Raw genomic sequence first — 18,362 nt, 5'->3', positions numbered from 1 at the left:
CACTGCTGATTTTACTCAGAATACATGAAAAATTAATCAAATCATGCAACATAATTTCATAAATTGTGATAACAATTTTTCATTCATGTGTTTTAAGATGTGCTTTTGAGAGAATCTATTGACTTATAAAATATGATAAGTAAAACAAAAATTGTGCCATGAATCATAAAATCCTGAATAATATAATTTTAAGCAATGCGGTAATGAGCAAAGGGAAAATATCTGATCAAGTCCTCAAGTCATCTGCAGAAATGTAGCATACACATTGGGTGCAGGTGGATGATACCTGTAGTCCTAACTACTCAGGAGCCTAAGATTTGAGTCTCATGGTTCAAAGTCAGCCCAAGCAGGAAATTCTGTGAGACTCTTACCTCCAATTAAGCACCAGAAAACTTGAAGTGGCCCTATAGCTCAAGTGGTAGAGTGTTAGCCTTGAGCTGAATAGCTCAGGGACAGCTCCCAGGCCCAGAGTTCAAGCCAAACAACCAGCAAAAAATTTATATATAAATAAGCAAATGAAAAATCCATTTCTCAAGTACGAAGGTCACATTTCAAAGTCTCAGTTTTCATGTATGGCTATTGTATGGGATAGTGTGGATATGGACCGTTTCCATCATTGCAGACATTTCTAATGCATAGCACTAGTTAGGAAGTTTCTAGCTTTCCTTAGTTTTGTCTTCTTCCAGCAGTTCATTCCTTAAATCAATGAGAATATATCTCTGGGTCAATATATTTAAATATTTAAAATTATACTCAGTAACTCAGAATTTTGCCTCATTTTTAATCTTTTAGCTATTGGAGCCTTTTCCTGCTTGTTATTATATGAGACCACTGACACCCTCAGCTCTTCCAGTTCTTAATACAATCTTGTAATGGTGCTTCTATCTGGCAACCATTCTTACTGTGTGCAATCCTAACTACAGACAGAAAGAAATATTTAGCAAGTGTACATTAAATATTGAAAACAGAAGTCATATAGGTCTACAGATTGAACAAACCTTGATCTTGCTGCTATCTGTGAAAATAGAACTTACTTCCTGCCCCCATTATTATGTATCAGATGCTATTTCCTGAATAGAAACAATTTAATTCCATGTGTACCATTTGTGAAAAGACTGTAAGACAAACAATTGGGATTGAAATAATACACTAAATGAATGAAAGCAATCTCTGTCAATTACCATTGTTACTAATGCATTTTTTTATATCCCATAGAATCTTCTGAGGAGGAGGAGAGTCCCAGGGTTTTGAGGAGGTCCCAGTCATCACCTCCTTATTCTACTATTGATCAGAACTTGCTAATTGATGTCCATGTAGGTTTCCATCTTCAGTCATTCCTGTCTCTTTATTTTTAACTTTAATTTTTTGTTTTTAAATTAGGTTTTTATTATCTTAAGTAATTGTACATAGGAGTTGGCATTCAACAACTCATCTTGATCGACCTAATCACTTACAAGGAAACGTGAAATTTTTAACTTAGTAATTCATATTTATAAAATAAATTTCCACTACTATGTGAGCCTCCAGAATTCAAAATTTAAAGTGAAGTTTTGAGTTTCTAAGAATAATTTTAGCAAGTATAATACAGTTAAAATTGGGTTAAATAGAAAACAAGAGAGACATATTTCCTGTTCCCATGCAGGGAGTGAGAGGTAAGGAAGAGTTAAAGACTCCTAGAAGTTTAAAATAGGAAAAGCTTTCATTGATCAGACAGATTATGTTTTCACAATTTGTGTCAAAACATATAGGAGAGATGAGTGGTAAAAGGCAATTGTGGAACCTGATCACAGATTAAGGGGTAAAAGTTAGATATTTACTTTTTCTCCAATAGCATTCCTTATGTGATAAAACATGTATAAAAATAAAATACTTGGTGGCCTCTTACTGCAAGATAAAAAGTCTTGTAACTCCTTGTATTGTTCTTACAGAAAAATATATTGCATAGTTCTCTTTACTCCTATCCTACCTAAAAACTACATTGTGACACGTGCCATATGTATCTAAGCATTTGAGATACTTTGTTAACCTATGGCATATAAAGCAAAGCCATGGAAATGAACCTATCAACTTCAAGTACCCTACACAATAAAACAATATCATCAAATCACCTGCCCTACTTTCCAGAATCAAAAACAAATGTCTACTCATAAGCAGACAAAACATGGTAACTAAAAGCTGAGTTAAAGTTTCACTGTGGGATCCCGAAAATCCACTAAAACCCACAGCCTGATAGTCAGGATTTTGCATCCCATCCCAACTCAGTTTTTACCTCTATCTAGTGAGTGGATAGCTTTGTTTGAACAGCGAATATATTTATTATTGTCATCTTACAATGTTCCCCATTGTAGAAGATAATGAAAGGTTACTGATACTACATTAACCTTTCTTGTGTACTCAGGTTCCAGATGGATTTAAAGTAGGAAAAATATCACCCCCAGTATACTTGACAAATGAATGGGTGGGCTATAATGCGCTCTCTGAAATCTTCCGGAATGATTGGTTAATTCCGACACCTGTCGTTCATCCACCTGAAGAGGATGGTGATTATGTGGAACTCTATGATGCTGGTGCTGATACTGATGGTGATAGTGAATCTAATACATATAGACGTACCTACCACCATGCCAGTGACAATGTTGGCTTGGATAACCAGTTTGAACAGGCAAATTATGTTTGTGAAGACCAAAATAATGCTAATGGCAATGAGGAGTCTGTTGATGATGAACATGGTAATCGCGATGGTGCTTCAAATTGGCCAAGGTTGGTTTACCTTTTAATTAATACCCACTCATGTGTTATAATTGCAGGATTCTTTGGCTTGTTTTTAAAATGCATTAAGAACATGATTGAATTGTGTGTATGCATTTTGATCTTCAATGATCTATAATTTATTTAAGTTGTTCTAATGGAGCACTACATTTGCAGCTCAATCATTTTAGTAGGTTCAAGTTGAGGTATTCAAGTTGAGATTTACATATATATGTACATATATGTATACATATGCAATGCCATCTGTATAGAAATATATAGATAAATAATATATTTAAGATTATCTTTATCTAGTCAATGGATCTTTTGAATTTTTCCTTCTCTATCAGGAATCATTTCATTCTCACACCAACTTGCTTTCTGCATTAATACACACATGGATTTAATGTTTCCCCTTATTCATAAAGAGAACATTAAAACATTTTATTATTAAGCTTGCTCTTTTGTAAAAAACAAATCAGTGACCCTTCAATTAGGGTTTTTTTGCGTGATCTTATTGATTTTACCTTGTTTCCTGGACAAGATATGGCAGAGATGGAAGCTACAAAGAAGTTGGTAATAATGGAAAAGATGGAGCTGGCAGAGGCTATGGAAATGGTAATGCCAAGAGCAGCTATGGAAGAAGTTTTGTAGGTGGAGCCAGTGCAGCCTTTGGAGGCCAAGAAGAATATGGAGCCAATACAGGCAGTGGAAGAGGTGGCAGGAATAATGGTGGTATGGCAGTCGGTGGAATCAATGAAGAGAATGGAGCATGTGGATTCAGTGGAGAAAATTACTCACAAATAGATGGCCTGAGACTAGAGAGACATGTCTTCCAAGAGGTGGAACCTGAACTAGAGGTAATGCATCTGTTGTGAATGTGTTTCTGCCCTTGACAGGTAGCATTTTCAGCTATTTCAAATGGATTTTACATTCTATCCCAAGGCTTAAACATCTTTAATGTGTGGACAGACTTTGTCTACATCTAATTTGGATAGTTACTATTTACTTTTAGGTACAAAAATCCCTTGTTTGCCTTTTTTTGGTTCAAGTTGCATGTTTGGGAAAATGTCTCTTAATACTTACAACTTTTGTGTTGAAGAGTATTGTTTCTATGGCAAAGCATATGTAACAAAATTTTAACTACTTTAAGTATACAAATCAGTGGCAATTAGTATATTCACAGTGTTGTTAAACAGTCACCATTCTTTATGTTACTTTTAAATGTATCTTTCCAAACAAAGACTCAATCTCTCATTCTTCCTCTGCCCCCTGGTAACCAATATTGTAGTTTGCAGCTATGTAGAGTCATGCAGTATTTGGCTTATTTTACTTAGCATGTTCATCAAGTGTTCATCAAGCCAGAACATGTATCAGTTTCATTGCTTCTAAAGACTTAATAAAATTCCACTGTATGTCTATGCCATATCTCATTAAAGTTGTTTCCATTTTTTATCATAATAAGTTTCCATGAACATTAGTGTATATCTTAGAGTCAGCACTTCTTTTAGGGTATATACCTAAAAGTAAAATTGCTAGATCATATGCTAAATCTATGTTTAGCTTTGTCAGGAACTTACAACACATATGATTTATTTTTACAGTGCTACATATGAGAACCAGTGTCCATAGCACTCTAAACAAGCACTGTATCACTGAGCTACATCATTAGTCTGAGTACACACATTTTTAAAGTGATGTGTTGTATAGACAGTGAATTTATACTTCATAAGACATTTATTAACTTGGCTAGTAGATGTAAAACATTAAGCAGCTTCACAGATGCTAAGTGAACAGGAATTGTCACTGAAATTTCCTGGAACACATGGTATTCAGGTTTATTATTGAAAAATGAAGATTTTCTAGGTGCCTGAAAATGCAAATAGAAAATGCGAAAGTCATTGTGTCAATCTAGTTTCCTAGCTTACCGTTCTGTCTCACAAACTGGCTTTGAAGATGCCAGTCTCCTTTATCTCTTCTCTGCTTAGTGAGTTGCTTTACATTCCAACCCAAGCATTGTCTTGGCATGGTGAAATTGTATATCCCTCTTTCGGTGCTTACAAGCATTTTGAACATCATTCCATTTTCTTCTTATGACATTGTAGTTTACTTATTTGTTGAGTACTTTCTGTCCAAAAGCTTTTGAATTCTTAAAAAGAAAGTATATCTAATCCATTATCTATTATTATTATTTACAAATTGTCCTGTCTTGGAGTCCAACTTAGGACTTGGCCAGTGATCAGCACATAATAATTATGAAAGAAATCAATGAAAATAGGGAAAATAGAAGCTTTTAACTTATTTTAAGTGGCCATTTAGTATTACACAGCTAAGTGAAGACTCTGAAATCAGACTAGTTTAAAACTCTAGTTATCTGCTTTTAATGAACACTGACCTAGAAAATATTATCTAAGCTCTCTAAACATTAGTTTGCTTATGACTAAGTAGCACAACTATATTTATTTGTTGTATATGGTAAAGACTCTTGAAGATACACATATAAGATTCCCAGGATAGTACGTGGTACATTTCCACAAATCTTAAGTCCAAGACTGTACAGATAGGGAATTAAACTTACATATTTCTCTTCTGGCAGCCATTATCCCATTAATAGGTACCATGTCTCTCTTTTGATGATAGTATTAAACCATTTTAGTAAATATAGATTTTTAATAGAAATGACTTCTAGTAATATTTCTCCTGCTGTTAGCTTCCTTAATTGTTTAAATTGGTTTGGGTCTCGTTTTAGGAACTCAATGGTGAAAGTGATGCCTCAAATTCCATCGCCTCAGATATTACACCCCCAGGATTTGATGAAGAAATTGACATATCAGTATCCTCAGCCTCATTGGGATTTTCTGCTACCCACTCATCTCCTTCCAAAGAGTCTGAGAGGACTACTGATGCTGACTGTGACAGTGCCATCTGTGAGTGTGTCTAGTATAGTCTTTTGATGTAACTTCTTGTTCACACATAAATAGTATTCAGATATTTATCTGTGGTGTTCAGGAATCAAAATACTCCAATATTCAGTTGATATAAACTCATGATTTATGTATGATTTTTTCAATAAAATCTCACTGTATTTTATGGTGTCTAAATTTGAGCAAGAGTTGACAAGTGTCCCTCGTTGGATTTTGTTTTACACTCTATCAATATAAAATGTATTCATACCTGGGTGCTGGTGGCTCACACTAGTAATTCTAGCATAGGTGAGATTTGAGGTTACAGTTTCTGTGCTAACCCAGAGAGATGAATCACAGAGATCTTCAATTACCCAACCAGAAGCTGAAGGTAGAATCCTGGCTCAAATGGTGGAGTACCTTGCATAAAAAAGTTAAGCCATAACTCAAGGCCCTGAGTTCAAGCCCTAGTACCAGCACAAAAGAATTAATTCTGTAATATATTTTGATATCAAGATTTATATTTTGTGATGATTTAAGAATTACTAAAATGAAACTTCATGTACAAAATAATATTTTAATAAAAGGAAAAGAATTATGAATTGTATCTCATTTATTGAAATAGTGAAACAAGTATGGTGTATCGATTAGTAAATTTCAATATCTTCTCCTTCACAGTATATGCTGGATTTGTTGAAGTACCTGAGAAATTGCCTATGCTACCCTCTGAAGTCAATGTTAACCCATTCTATGTCTCTTCTCCATCTAAAAAACCACTTATCCACATGTATGAAAAGGAATTCACTTCTGAAATATGCTGTGGTTCTTTATGGGGTGAGTTTATGTAATTTTTAAAAGTCAGTTCAGATTGTTTGATAACACCCATCTTTCCACTCTGTTGTTTTTCATTTTAACCTGAATTAGCATGGCTAAATTATAAAATTGGACTGTTATGATTATCTGAACCTAAGCTTACTATGTTCTAATTTAATTATGATTCTCTTTTTAGAATTTACTTCATTTTATTATATAAGACAGAAATGTAGTGCTTACTCTAGTTACTTTAAATTCAACTAAATTTTTCTGATTTTGTTTCTATGTACACTTTAATTCTTTATCTTTATTGAAAAGGTGATGAGCAGGGGTCTTACAGTTACCGAAGTAAGGTAATGATTACATTTGTTTTAAAACATTCTTATCCCCATTCCTCATTTTTTCCTGCTTCTCTCTCCTTACTCCCCTCCCCAACAAATTGTAAGGTTCATGTCCAACCTAGTGTCAAGTGAGATCATTGTTGTATTAGTTCATCCTTTGACCTGCTGTTTCTGTGATTCCCTTTCCCTTCCTCCCCTGATTGAATAATCTTATATACAAGACACACGGTACAGAAAACTAAGAAACTAAAGAAAAACAAAGAAAGAAAAAAACTACATTCAGGACATAATAAGAACCTCTTGTTTCCATATCTTGAAGTCATGTTGATATGCTTCATTATATATTTGATTACTTTTTTTGATCAGTTGTGGGGCTTGAACTCTGAGCCTGGGGGGCTGGGCGCTGTCCCTGAGCTCTTCAGCTCAAGGCTAGTGCTCTATCACTTGAGCCACAGCACCACTTCTGGAAGTGGAAGTTTCTGGAAGTCTGGTTAGTTGGAGGTAAGAGTCTTGGGGACTTCCCTGCCTGGGGCTGGCTTTGTACAGTGATCCGCAGATCTCAGCCTCCTGGTTAGCTAGGCTTACAGGTGAGAGCCACTGGCACCTGGCATATATGATTTTTTGTTGTTGTTGTTGTTGCATATATGATTCTTAAAAGAAAATTTTCTGCAGGATCTTATTCTTAAACATTCATGAAGAATTAGAGAAAATTGCTCATAAAATGTCTTAAATTTGCCCAACTTTTTTTTTCTTTTTTTTTTTTTTTTTTTGGCCAGTCCTGGGCCTTGAAGTCAGGGCCTGAGCACTGTCCCTGGCTTCCTTTTGCTCAAGGCTAGCACTCTGCCACTTGAGCCACAGCGCCCACTTCTGGCCATTTTCTGTATATGTGGTGCTGGGGAATTGAACCCAGGGCCTCATATATACGAGGCAAGCTCTCTTGCCACTAGGCCATATCCCCAGCCCAATTTGCCCAACTTTTCAATCCATTATTTCAGAAAGATTATGACAATATTGGTAGTTTTGAGAATGATTTTCTTCAGCCAGTTTGCACCATAAGTGAAACAAAATAACTGAAAGCAAGGGTGGGAGAAATGTAAAGTAAATGCCAACAACCCACTTGCAAGCTTGTAGTTTTTACTTAACATAACTTTGAAGATAAGATGGAATTTGAAAATTAAAGTAGACCTGGATGACAAACATAATTATATAGACTGAACAACTTAGAAAAACGTTGCTAATTGAGTGTACCAGACAAGAATGAGTGGATGTTTTACTCTAGCTACTTACCCAGGAATGTAGTTTATATCTAGCAACTCATAACATTTATTTTATATTTTGAAAAATAAAAGATTATAGCACTAGTTAACTATACTATACTGTCTTGGCCTTCCTTGATTTCCTCAAGAGACGAAGATGACATTTCTACACTTGAAATTGGCTGTAAAAGGATAGAGTGAGAAAATGAAATAAAAAGCACAATGTAAAACTTTTTAAATCTTCATGAACATACAGTTACCATTTTTTTTAATGCAAGGGAGAATAATGAAAAGGATGACGTTGATTACTGTATTCATAAACTTTATAGTACTCATAAACTGCTTCATTGAATAGCAACTCCTTTGTATGACTGTTAAAGATAATGGAAATAATTTTCCATATAATCATTCAAAAAGTAATAAATCCTTTAGTTATAATTAAAAATGAGAAGTGAGTTGAATGAAGTGAATTGAACTCATTGTATTTGCTACACAAATAATGTTGAAAAGTACTTTCCAAAAGTGTTGATTAACTTTGTTAAAATTTGGGATACCAGTAAAGGGTGCTAATAGTTTACACAAAATTCTGTCTGTGAGATGGCACCCTGACAAGCAATAAATCATTAATAAAATGCATATTTATCTATCTTTTCATGTATCTGAATGAACTTTTTCCTATTAATAGAAAGAACACAATTAAACAGTATGAGGTTCCACACTATCTTACCTCTATGTAGATCAACATAGTACAATAGAAAAAATAGTAAAAATATGTACAAACAAGACAAGAATAGATGAAGAAAATGTGGATATATATCCACAGTGGAAATGATTTAGCCATAGAGAACAATGAAATCATGTAATTTTCAGTAAAATGGATGGAACTACAGACTGAAATAAGCTATACTTAGAAAGAAGAATGGTAAGTTTTCTCTCATATGCAGATTCTGTATTTACAAAATTGCTTGAAAATAGAAGAGGAAGTATTTTGGAACAGGAAGGGGTTCTTTGGAAGAAGAAAGGATTTTGGGGGGAAGAAAAGTAGATGATTAGAGAAGATAATGGGGTGAATATCAACACACATTTTCATATATATATGTATATATATACATATGTATATATATACATATATATACATATACATATATATACATATACATATATATACATATATATATGAAAATGTGACCTGAATCCCATTATTTTGAATAATTAGTATCTATTTAAAAATGTGAAATAATATAGTACTTCTCTATTTTATATCTAAACAGGAGTCAACTTGCTGCTGGGAACTCGTTCTAATCTGTATCTGATGGATAGAAGTGGAAAAGCAGAAATTACTAAACTTATAAAGCGAAGGCCCTTCCGCCAGATTCAAGTTGTAGAGCCACTCAACTTGCTGATTACTATCTCTGGTTTGTTTAAAACTAAAAATAACTGAACAGTTATGTAGATTAATTAGACTGCAAATTGGGTCAAAACTTTCTCCAGTAAAAGTGTTCTATAAGACACTATAAATAAAACCTTTAATTGGGTCACCAGACTCTCCTGGTATTTTCTTACCTATTTACAATCTAACCTAACTTCCTTTAATTGTAATGCACTTAGCATAGGTTAGTGATAAGAAAAACTACACTATTTGCATCCTTAAAGCCTCCTTTCAGAGTAACCTACAAATCCACTACTCTTATTCTCATCACTTATTCACAGACAATCTCACCAACACCTACCATCTGCTTCCCTAGGGATGTGTTAGGTACAACCAAAAAATAGAAAAAGTGGACAAATAGTTGTATGAAAAAGAGACTTGTCTTTTGCACAGCCTTATCACAAGAATCTACAAGTTAACTATAAGAATGGACTCCATAAAGTTCTCTATACTTTACCCACACCATAGTTAAATTTCTCAGGTTTAAGCTGTCAAAGCCTGAACCTTTGACTCTGAGAATGTAGACATTATAATGTTTGTGATGATAAAACAAGATTTGGTATCAGAAAAGCAATAGCATTATTTCTTGTTGATATTTGCAGGTCACAGGCTGGTAAAAGAATTTACCAAGACAGGAGAACAGGGAAAGCAAAAGTTAATTAGGATTCCGTACAAGACTGAAACAGAGGGTAGATAGCCAGCAAAAGAGGCACAGCAGAGAGGAGATAGGGTCAGGAGTAGGATTTGTGTCTTTGGTTAGGTTACTCTTGATTTGCTATTGCTTATTATGTGGAACCTTTGATTGTTTCTTTTTCACACCATATTTTCAATTTTTTGAGCTCTGGAAGTGTAAGCCGTTCCCATTCATATATGCAGTTCCCTCTCCATATTTCTTGGCCTTGACTTAGTTCTACATTCTACCTGAACTCAGATATTTCTCTGCCCACTGTGTTACTTTAAGTAGGGTTTCCTTCATTGAAAAGATAAGTAGACTTTGAAGAACTAACAATTAGTGGGGCATAGTGGCATATGCCTGTAATCCCAGCTATGCAGAAGGCGTAAGTACACGGACAACAGCCCAAGGCCAGCTCTGAACAAAAAATATGAAATCCTATCTGACAAATAGGTATAGCAAAAATAGCTGTGAGTGTGGCCCAAGTGGTAGAGCACTGAATTAAATCCCACTGCTGCCAGAAAGTTAAAAAAAGGTGAAAAGAATTTGACAACAGATTAAGTTATGGAAACCACAGTTATACAGGTATATATGTGTGTATACATATATTTATATGTAAGTTTTAATAAGGATTTATTTTAGCATAGAAGGATAAGAAGAAAGAAATGTTCCCCATGAAAGGAATGGGAGTTGAAGGCTACTTTTAAGTTTCAGTTAGAGGAGAAAATACATGTTAGGGATATTCAAACTCTGATATTTTGCCCATGTTTCATGGTCATTTGCTTATAATTATTTGAGCTATACAGATGCAGCTTAAGCAATATTTAGTGTTTTTTTTAAACATCAAGATAACAGATTTCTTAACTTTTTATCCAGTTTACACTAGTCCAATTGTGCCCTTTTAAAATTCTTTAGTTTCTCACAAATATAAAGTACTTTTCCATGAAATAACACTAAAGTGTCACTATAGGAAGATATGTAAGTTTTTCTATTTAAGAAAACTACAGCTCAACTAGTAGACCACTTGCCTAAGCACATATAAATCTCTGGGTTTGATCCTCAGTAGCAAAACAAATTAGTGACCTGGAGGTGTGGCTCAAGTGGTAGAATGTCTTCCTAAGCAAGCTAAAGGCCATGATTTCAACCCTAAAACAACAAAAGAAAGTAAAATGGCCATAAACATAGATGTCTGTATCCTAATACTGCTTCCATAAAACGTCCTGTGAAAGTAAACTAAAGATTAATAAGGGCCAGACACCTGTGTTTCGCACCTAGCTACTCAGGAGAGATATGAGGATCATGTTTCAAAGCCAGCTTGGGCAAAAAAGTCTATGGGACTCTTATCTCCAATTAACTATCAAAAAGCTGGAAGCGAAACTGTGGCTCAAAGCTCAGAGACAGTACCTAGGTCTTAAGTTCAAGCCCCAAGACCAGCACAATGAAAAGATTAATAAAATAATAAAGAATCCTATTTTTGAGATAAGAAATATTATAATAAATCCTAAAAATAACTAAGAAGAACTAATATAAGTTCATTATTTAGGGAAAGAAAAAATGTGTTTTAATAACCTGTTTTTTTCTATCTTTAAGTAGTTGTACTAAGATGGTGTCACTTAACAAAGCAGTTTATGAATGCAATGATTTTTTTAAATGAACCACAGCAATATGATGGGACTGACAATTAGGAAATTCAAAGTATGATCTCACTAATAAGTGGAGTCTAAAAAATTCATGATCTAGTAATTCCAGAGACCAAATTGTGTGGGAGGAGGGGCCAAAAGAAGTCAAGCAAAGGGTGCAACCTTATACTCAGATAGGATGAATTAATTTTAGTGTTCTGTGGTATAGCAGGACAAATTTAATTAACAATGTATACTCACCCTAAATAAGTGATTAAGAAAAGTTTAAGGAAATGTATATGCTAATTAACTTGGATTTATCTACCCAATGTATACGTGAATCAAAATACCATATTGAATCTTATGAATACATTCATTTATTATGTACCCATCAAAACTCCTTAAAAATAAACATAAGAGAAATAATCTGGGTTGATGAAACAAATATTAAAACCGACTATTATATTATGGAAAGACAGGACACAAAAAGATCCATCTTATTGTCATTAAATGCCTAAATAGTCTTTATTCAGATATTCCTCTTATACACACATCACCAGGTACAGCTGTCAAGCATCTGGTTTCCAGAGAGGGCCTCACTTAGTAAAAACCCAAGGTACTGGTGAATAACAGTTATGCTACCTGCTTAGTGGCAATCCTAATTTGTTGTAAAGGAATGTTTTAGATCCTCTTCAGACAGGCACATAGTTCTCTAGTAGACACTTTGATATGTCTTGCAATTGAAAACCAAGATTATATTGTTATTATATTTCTAAATTCTTAAGTGGAGATCCTCAACCAATATAGTTTTCACAAAGTGAAATTTTTTTATCATGCCCCTACTTTTCTGTTCTTCCACAATACAAAATATAAGATCAAAATACTATATTTTCCTTGTATATTAGGCCGTAAGAACAGACTTCGGGTGTATCATTTGACTTGGCTGAGGAACAAGATTCTGCATAATGATCCAGAAAGTAAACGGCGTCAAGAAGAAATGCTGAAGACAGAGGAAGCTTGCAAAGCTATTGACAAGCTGACTGGCTGTGAGCACTTCAGTGTTCGTAAGTCCCATTTCATTTCTACTACAGCTACATGAAGTGTGCTTCTTTTCATTTCAATTGCATAATTATGAAAGAAGACCAGAGAAAGTAAAGAATTTACAACTTAAAATACCAAGATGAATGAATTTATTTGATAAATCTTCCAGGTCTTTCCCACTGCAATCTTTATTCTTAATGAGAGAAATACTGATTGAAATCACTATGGAAGCTAAATTTGGTTTACATTGTCACCCTTTTCTTCCCAGTTAATCTAAAGCTAAACCGAACTGCTATATAACTCCAATTACATAATTGTTTCTGGAGATATCTTCAACAACCTGGAAAAATCATAAGATGTTCTGTCGCTAAAGCAGATAAAATAGAATTTCTCTTAATACTGACCAGGAAATGTCATGAATGAGAAAGAAAAATCTTCTAAGATCTACTGACTTTTGATGCCACTGCCAATATCAATGAGTAAAATCTCTATTTAACGTGTGATTAGAGAATATTTTCAATAACTCAATAGCAATAATTCAAATCACCTCGTACAAATTGTAACAGGAAATTCTTTTATGAACTATTATGTTCTGCATAGAAATGGCTTTGGTAGGATAGATGTCCACATGTGTTCATTTGTGCACATGTACCATTATGAGTTCCTATAATTCACTGCTATCTTCACATGTAGATATCACTACTTTCCTCTGGTCATATTATATAAATCTCACATCCCCAGAGGTGAATGATATCTCAATATGTTAACTCAGGAGGTTATATTGCTTTTATTTTACATTTCCCTTGTAAAGATTAGTTCACAGAGATATAAAATAGCCTTCAAAATCTGTGCTCTTGGTGAGGGTATGGACTAGTTAAGTCCAGTTTTTCTAACTGCCTTTATTTAACCCATCCTACTACTCAAAATTTGTTTCACTGACAAGTGAAATATTCTGTATATTTGTATATGGGTATACATTTTTATTTTCTCTTGAATAGTACTGATACATTGTTTTGAAAGTGAATATACCATTTTTCATTAGTATTAATAATGTGTGAGGACCTTATATTCTCTACATCCTTCCAAACACTTGCCAATGTTAAAGCTATCCTAAGAGGTGTAAACTGGTGCTTATTGTAATTTGTATCTACCTGATTATTAAGTTAGGCTTTCATGTGTTAATTGATCTTTTATATATCATCCTTTGAAAAGTGACTATTAAAGTCTTTGCTTGTTTTTATTTTTTATTTATAGCCTTTTTAAAATAGTCTTTCTAATGGACTTACCAAATTTATAGCTTACAAATACTTTCTTCTAGTTCATAAATTGTATTTTTACTTTCAATTACGTCTTTTAATGAACAGAAATTTTTCAGTTTGAAAGCTAATATATATATCTTTTGTCTCAGAATACTTGGGTCAAATATGAGAATCCACTCTCATATTCAAAATCATCAATGTTTATCTCTGTTTATTAAGAGTTTTAGAGTGTTAACTCTTACATACAACTTTGTTCCATTTGAACTTAATTTTTATATATGATCTGAGATGAGAGGGGTCCTAATTTCTTCTTTTGCATGTGGCTTTCCAGCTATGCCAGTAATATTAACTGAAGACTTGGGTTTTTTTCCATATTGAATGATCTTGGGACTGATCTATGCCTATGCTTGTGTCAATACCATGTGATTTTTATTACAATATCTTACAGTAAGTCTGGGAATCAGGAATTGTAAGTCCTCCAACTTTGGCTTTTTTTCAAAATTGTTTTGGTTATTGAGAAATTATAATTCCATGTGAAATTTAGGAATAGCCTTTTCTTTTCTACAAACCAAGCAGTTGAGATTTCAATAGATTGCATTGTATCTGTAGAGATAAATTTTTCCATTTACTTTTATCTGTAGTTTTGGGGGAAATTTTGTTTGGTTGTACTTTTTCTGTGTTGTTCAGGATCAAACCCAGTACCTTGTACATGTTATATCTCCATTGATTTCTTTTGAAACAGGGTTTCTCTCATAACTGAAGCTAGCTTCAAAGTCACAATTCTTTCTTTCTGAGCCGTTGTAGTATTGACATTACAGGGATGTACCCAGTTAGCTCTTTAAATTTCTTTCACTGATGATAAAGTTTTCCATGTGCAATTTAGAATTCTTTTGAAAGGCTAACACAAACACTGCATAAAACTACAGAGCATTCTTATTACCATTTGGGAGACCATCAAATTTTAAATAAAAAACTTTCTTGAAAATACAGTTTGTGCTCTTGAACTCTATTTATGACCTTTTCAATAACAAGTAAACCCTGTGTTCTTGTTAATTTTGAGGCATTGTTATTTTTTGTAGTACAACATGAAGAAACAACCTACATTGCAATTGCTTTGAAATCATCTATTCACCTTTATGCATGGGCACCAAAGTCCTTTGATGAAAACACTGCTATTAAAGTGAGTGATCTTTTCCTTTGGATCATGCCATTTTTCTTTCAAGAAGAAATTGTAAGCAAAGCTGTATTTTGTGTTATAAAAGTGGAAATACCATTCTTCTACATTTAATGTACTTTGGATATATCATGTCAATAATGATCATTTCACCGTTTTTTAGACAATCCACAGGGACCACATCGAGGGAAAATGTGAGGGAAATCCCTGACCCACCCTGTACAGGACATCCCCACAAACTCCTCACTCCCATTTCCTGTAGTCAACATGAAGACATTTTCTTCTAGAGGTCCAAACACAGGCTTCTGGTGCTACCCCAGTGACTTGAAGCTAAGAAAGTCCTTGTTTCCTCTTAGTGTGGGGTGGAGAGCAGAGGGAAGGTAAGAAGAGATATGGGATCATTACAGGGAACCCCATTGGAAGCTGCAAGAAACAAGAGGAAATCTTTACTCCAGTTACTATAAATAATATGTGTTTGTGGAGAACCAAGGGGTTGTCTCCATTCCTTCCAAGCTGAAATTCCAAATACTTTCTCCTATGAAACTATTGTGAGGAATAGTGATTACAGTTATTGGGGTTTTTCTATCTTCGTTATAGTTTAACGGAAATTCTGTGGATCAGCCACAGAAGGGAACCAAAAGCTGAAACAAGTATTGTGAGAGGATGGGAGGGGCAGATGAATGGAGAGAGGAAGGGTGGGAGAATACAGTCATAATATTCAGTGCACCTGTGTTAAAATAGAACTAGGTAACTTCAGAGGATGCATGGGGTTGGGATAGGTCGAGAGGACTAACTGAAGAGGTGTATTGATCACTGTGCTCATAAAATGATATGTGAAATTTAAACCCCTTTGTACAACATATCAAAATAATAAGAAAAAATAATTAAAATGTAAATGTCCCAAACATGATGTTGCAGATATTTTTTATCACACTCTGTAATCTGAGGGCTGTGAAAACCTTACATATAATGCTTAGTTTCCACCTAAATATGCTTATTTTGTAATGAGGTCTGATAAGTGAAACTGCAGCATTCTAGCAAGCCAAATAGCTCTTAACAGTGGATGTGCATCAGAATCAGCTGGACCATTTGTAAGATCATTTAGATCTCAGGTTGAACCCCAGGCTCAATTACTGTGTCTGGAGTTGGGCCTAGGGATCTCTATTTTGACCAAATGTTCCAGATGATATTAAACTAGCTGGTCTCTGCATAGATTTTAGCAATGCATTGATAGGGACATATTCAGGTAGACTCCAGAAAGATATTAATAAAATACTTCCCGTGTTTTAGGTCAGGATCTCTGTACATGACCTATTTTGTAAGCTAAAAGCTTACATGTAAAAAGTAAACATGGCTAATTCTTATGACTGTTCCTTAAGAGTATTTTCACAATAACCATATCCCTTTATAAACAGGGAAGTCTGGGTCTATCTAAACACATAGCACATCCCCAATCTGATCTTCTTAAACTGGGCCTTGGTTTAGCTGTCAGTATTTGGGTATAGACTTTTCCTTGGGTGTCTGCTGATTGGTCAGGGCTACCTGGTATGGAACTGAAAAATGAAGAGATAAGTTCAGTCTGTCTATCATGATGCATAGTTCTTGTCCAAGTCCTCATTCTAGTTCATGAATCTTACCTAAAGACTACAGTATAGTGCATACTGTGAGGCTCAGTTTTCTACCATGACCATGAGCAGAAAGCATAGGAACCTAGCGTCTATCCAGTCTATGATAGGTTAACATGTCTGGCCTTTTTCATTCCTTACTAAGTATGCATTGATCAATCAGCAGACTCCGAAGGAGACTATATGTCATATGAAGCCTATATACGAATACTGGCAAAAATAAATGCAGCTGATCCAGCGAACCGGTTTAAGAGACCAGATGAGCTCCTCCATTTGCTAAAGCTCAAGGCAAGGAATTTAACGGCAGCCCATACCTTTCAGGGCCATATGAAGCTCTAGTGATCATTGGCAATGTGGTCTTGGAAGGCAAACAATGTTTAGGAATTAAATATAATTGCATATTTATGATAGTAGTAAACCCAAGAAAAGGTTTTGTACATGGGTTCCTAAATGCAATACAGCATTGAGACAATTCACTTGGATTTTATGAAATTGTAAGTGAGGCAAAAGAATACAGAAATCTGTATATTAGTCAGAATATTATCTTGGCCTTTTGGCCATATTTTAATTTTATATTTCCAGGTATTTCCAACTCTTGGTTATAAGCCAGTGACAGTTGACCTAACAATTGGTCCTGAGAAGACACTGAAGATTTTCTTCAGCTCAGCAGATGGCTATCACATCATTGATGCGGAATCAGAAGTTATATCTGATGTGACCTTGCCAAATAATGTAAGATCCTTAGAACATATTATATAATACTACTAATTTTTCCAACTTTCAAAAACCTGACCAGTCAAAAATTATAGCTAGCAATTACTTTACTGGAATGGAGATAAGGTAAGTATAAAGTGCCAGAATAGAAAAAAGCACAAAGAAAAACCACCAATGGTTTTATAGTACAAATAGCTGTCTGCTCTGTAAATAGACTGTCTCATCAATGTTTTATTGTTTTGTTTTGTTTAAAATGAAGTTTACATTTCAAATTTGAACTTTTACTGATATAAAAGAGATTCTGACAATGTAGGCCCACATTACTATCTTGCCATTATAAACTGGAACTGATTCATGCCCACCCATTTTTAGATGGAAGTTGTATCTACATTCTCTAGCCATCCGTATTTATGCATTTACAGTAATTGAGCTCAGAAAGCATCAGTTTGCAGTCCTTGCTTTATTCTTTCAGTCCATGATATATTCAGATATATTTTAATGCAATAGCAGCATTGCAACATTAATATGTATAGCCTTCCTTAGTTTATTACTTTAACTATGGTATACAAAAAATTCTAAGTTATTCTCTTATTATATTGATATTCAATCAATTATATTTGGGATTTCTGACAAAAGGATTCATCTTGCAAATTCCACTCAATTCTTAACTCTTACATTATTATAATTAGTAAAAATGTGGTACAACATTTAAAATATGGGTAGTCATAGAAATGCTATAATTATGTCCAACCTTGAGCATAGCATAG

The 18,362-nt window shown here is 34.2% G+C and overlaps 1 protein-coding gene across 3 annotated transcripts in view; it reads left to right on the top strand.

Moving 5' to 3' along the window:
- The window catches only part of Nrk (Nik related kinase), a 93,661-nt gene that overhangs the window by 35,337 nt on the left and 39,962 nt on the right, over positions 1-18,362 (top strand). For 2 of the 3 annotated variants that reach the window (XR_007209340.1, XM_048335922.1), the window contains exons 14-23: positions 1,216-1,313; positions 2,399-2,760; positions 3,293-3,608; positions 5,498-5,675; positions 6,330-6,485; positions 9,333-9,476; positions 12,688-12,846; positions 15,162-15,262; positions 17,026-17,169; positions 17,464-17,613. Coding sequence is in view for 2 of the 3 variants with exons in the window: in XM_048335922.1 (XP_048191879.1) it covers positions 1,216-1,313; positions 2,399-2,760; positions 3,293-3,608; positions 5,498-5,675; positions 6,330-6,485; positions 9,333-9,476; positions 12,688-12,846; positions 15,162-15,262; positions 17,026-17,169; positions 17,464-17,613 (1,808 nt within the window). In the remaining variant the exon portion in view is untranslated. The remainder of the gene's footprint in view (positions 1-1,215; positions 1,314-2,398; positions 2,761-3,292; positions 3,609-5,497; positions 5,676-6,329; positions 6,486-9,332; positions 9,477-12,687; positions 12,847-15,161; positions 15,263-17,025; positions 17,170-17,463; positions 17,614-18,362) is intronic. The other variant, XM_048335923.1, reaches the window with a different exon arrangement.

Source organism: Perognathus longimembris, chromosome 28 (genome assembly GCF_023159225.1).
Source record: "Perognathus longimembris pacificus isolate PPM17 chromosome 28, ASM2315922v1, whole genome shotgun sequence".
Taxonomy (NCBI): domain Eukaryota; kingdom Metazoa; phylum Chordata; class Mammalia; order Rodentia; family Heteromyidae; genus Perognathus; species Perognathus longimembris.
This window is presented reverse-complemented; position numbering and strand designations above follow the sequence as displayed.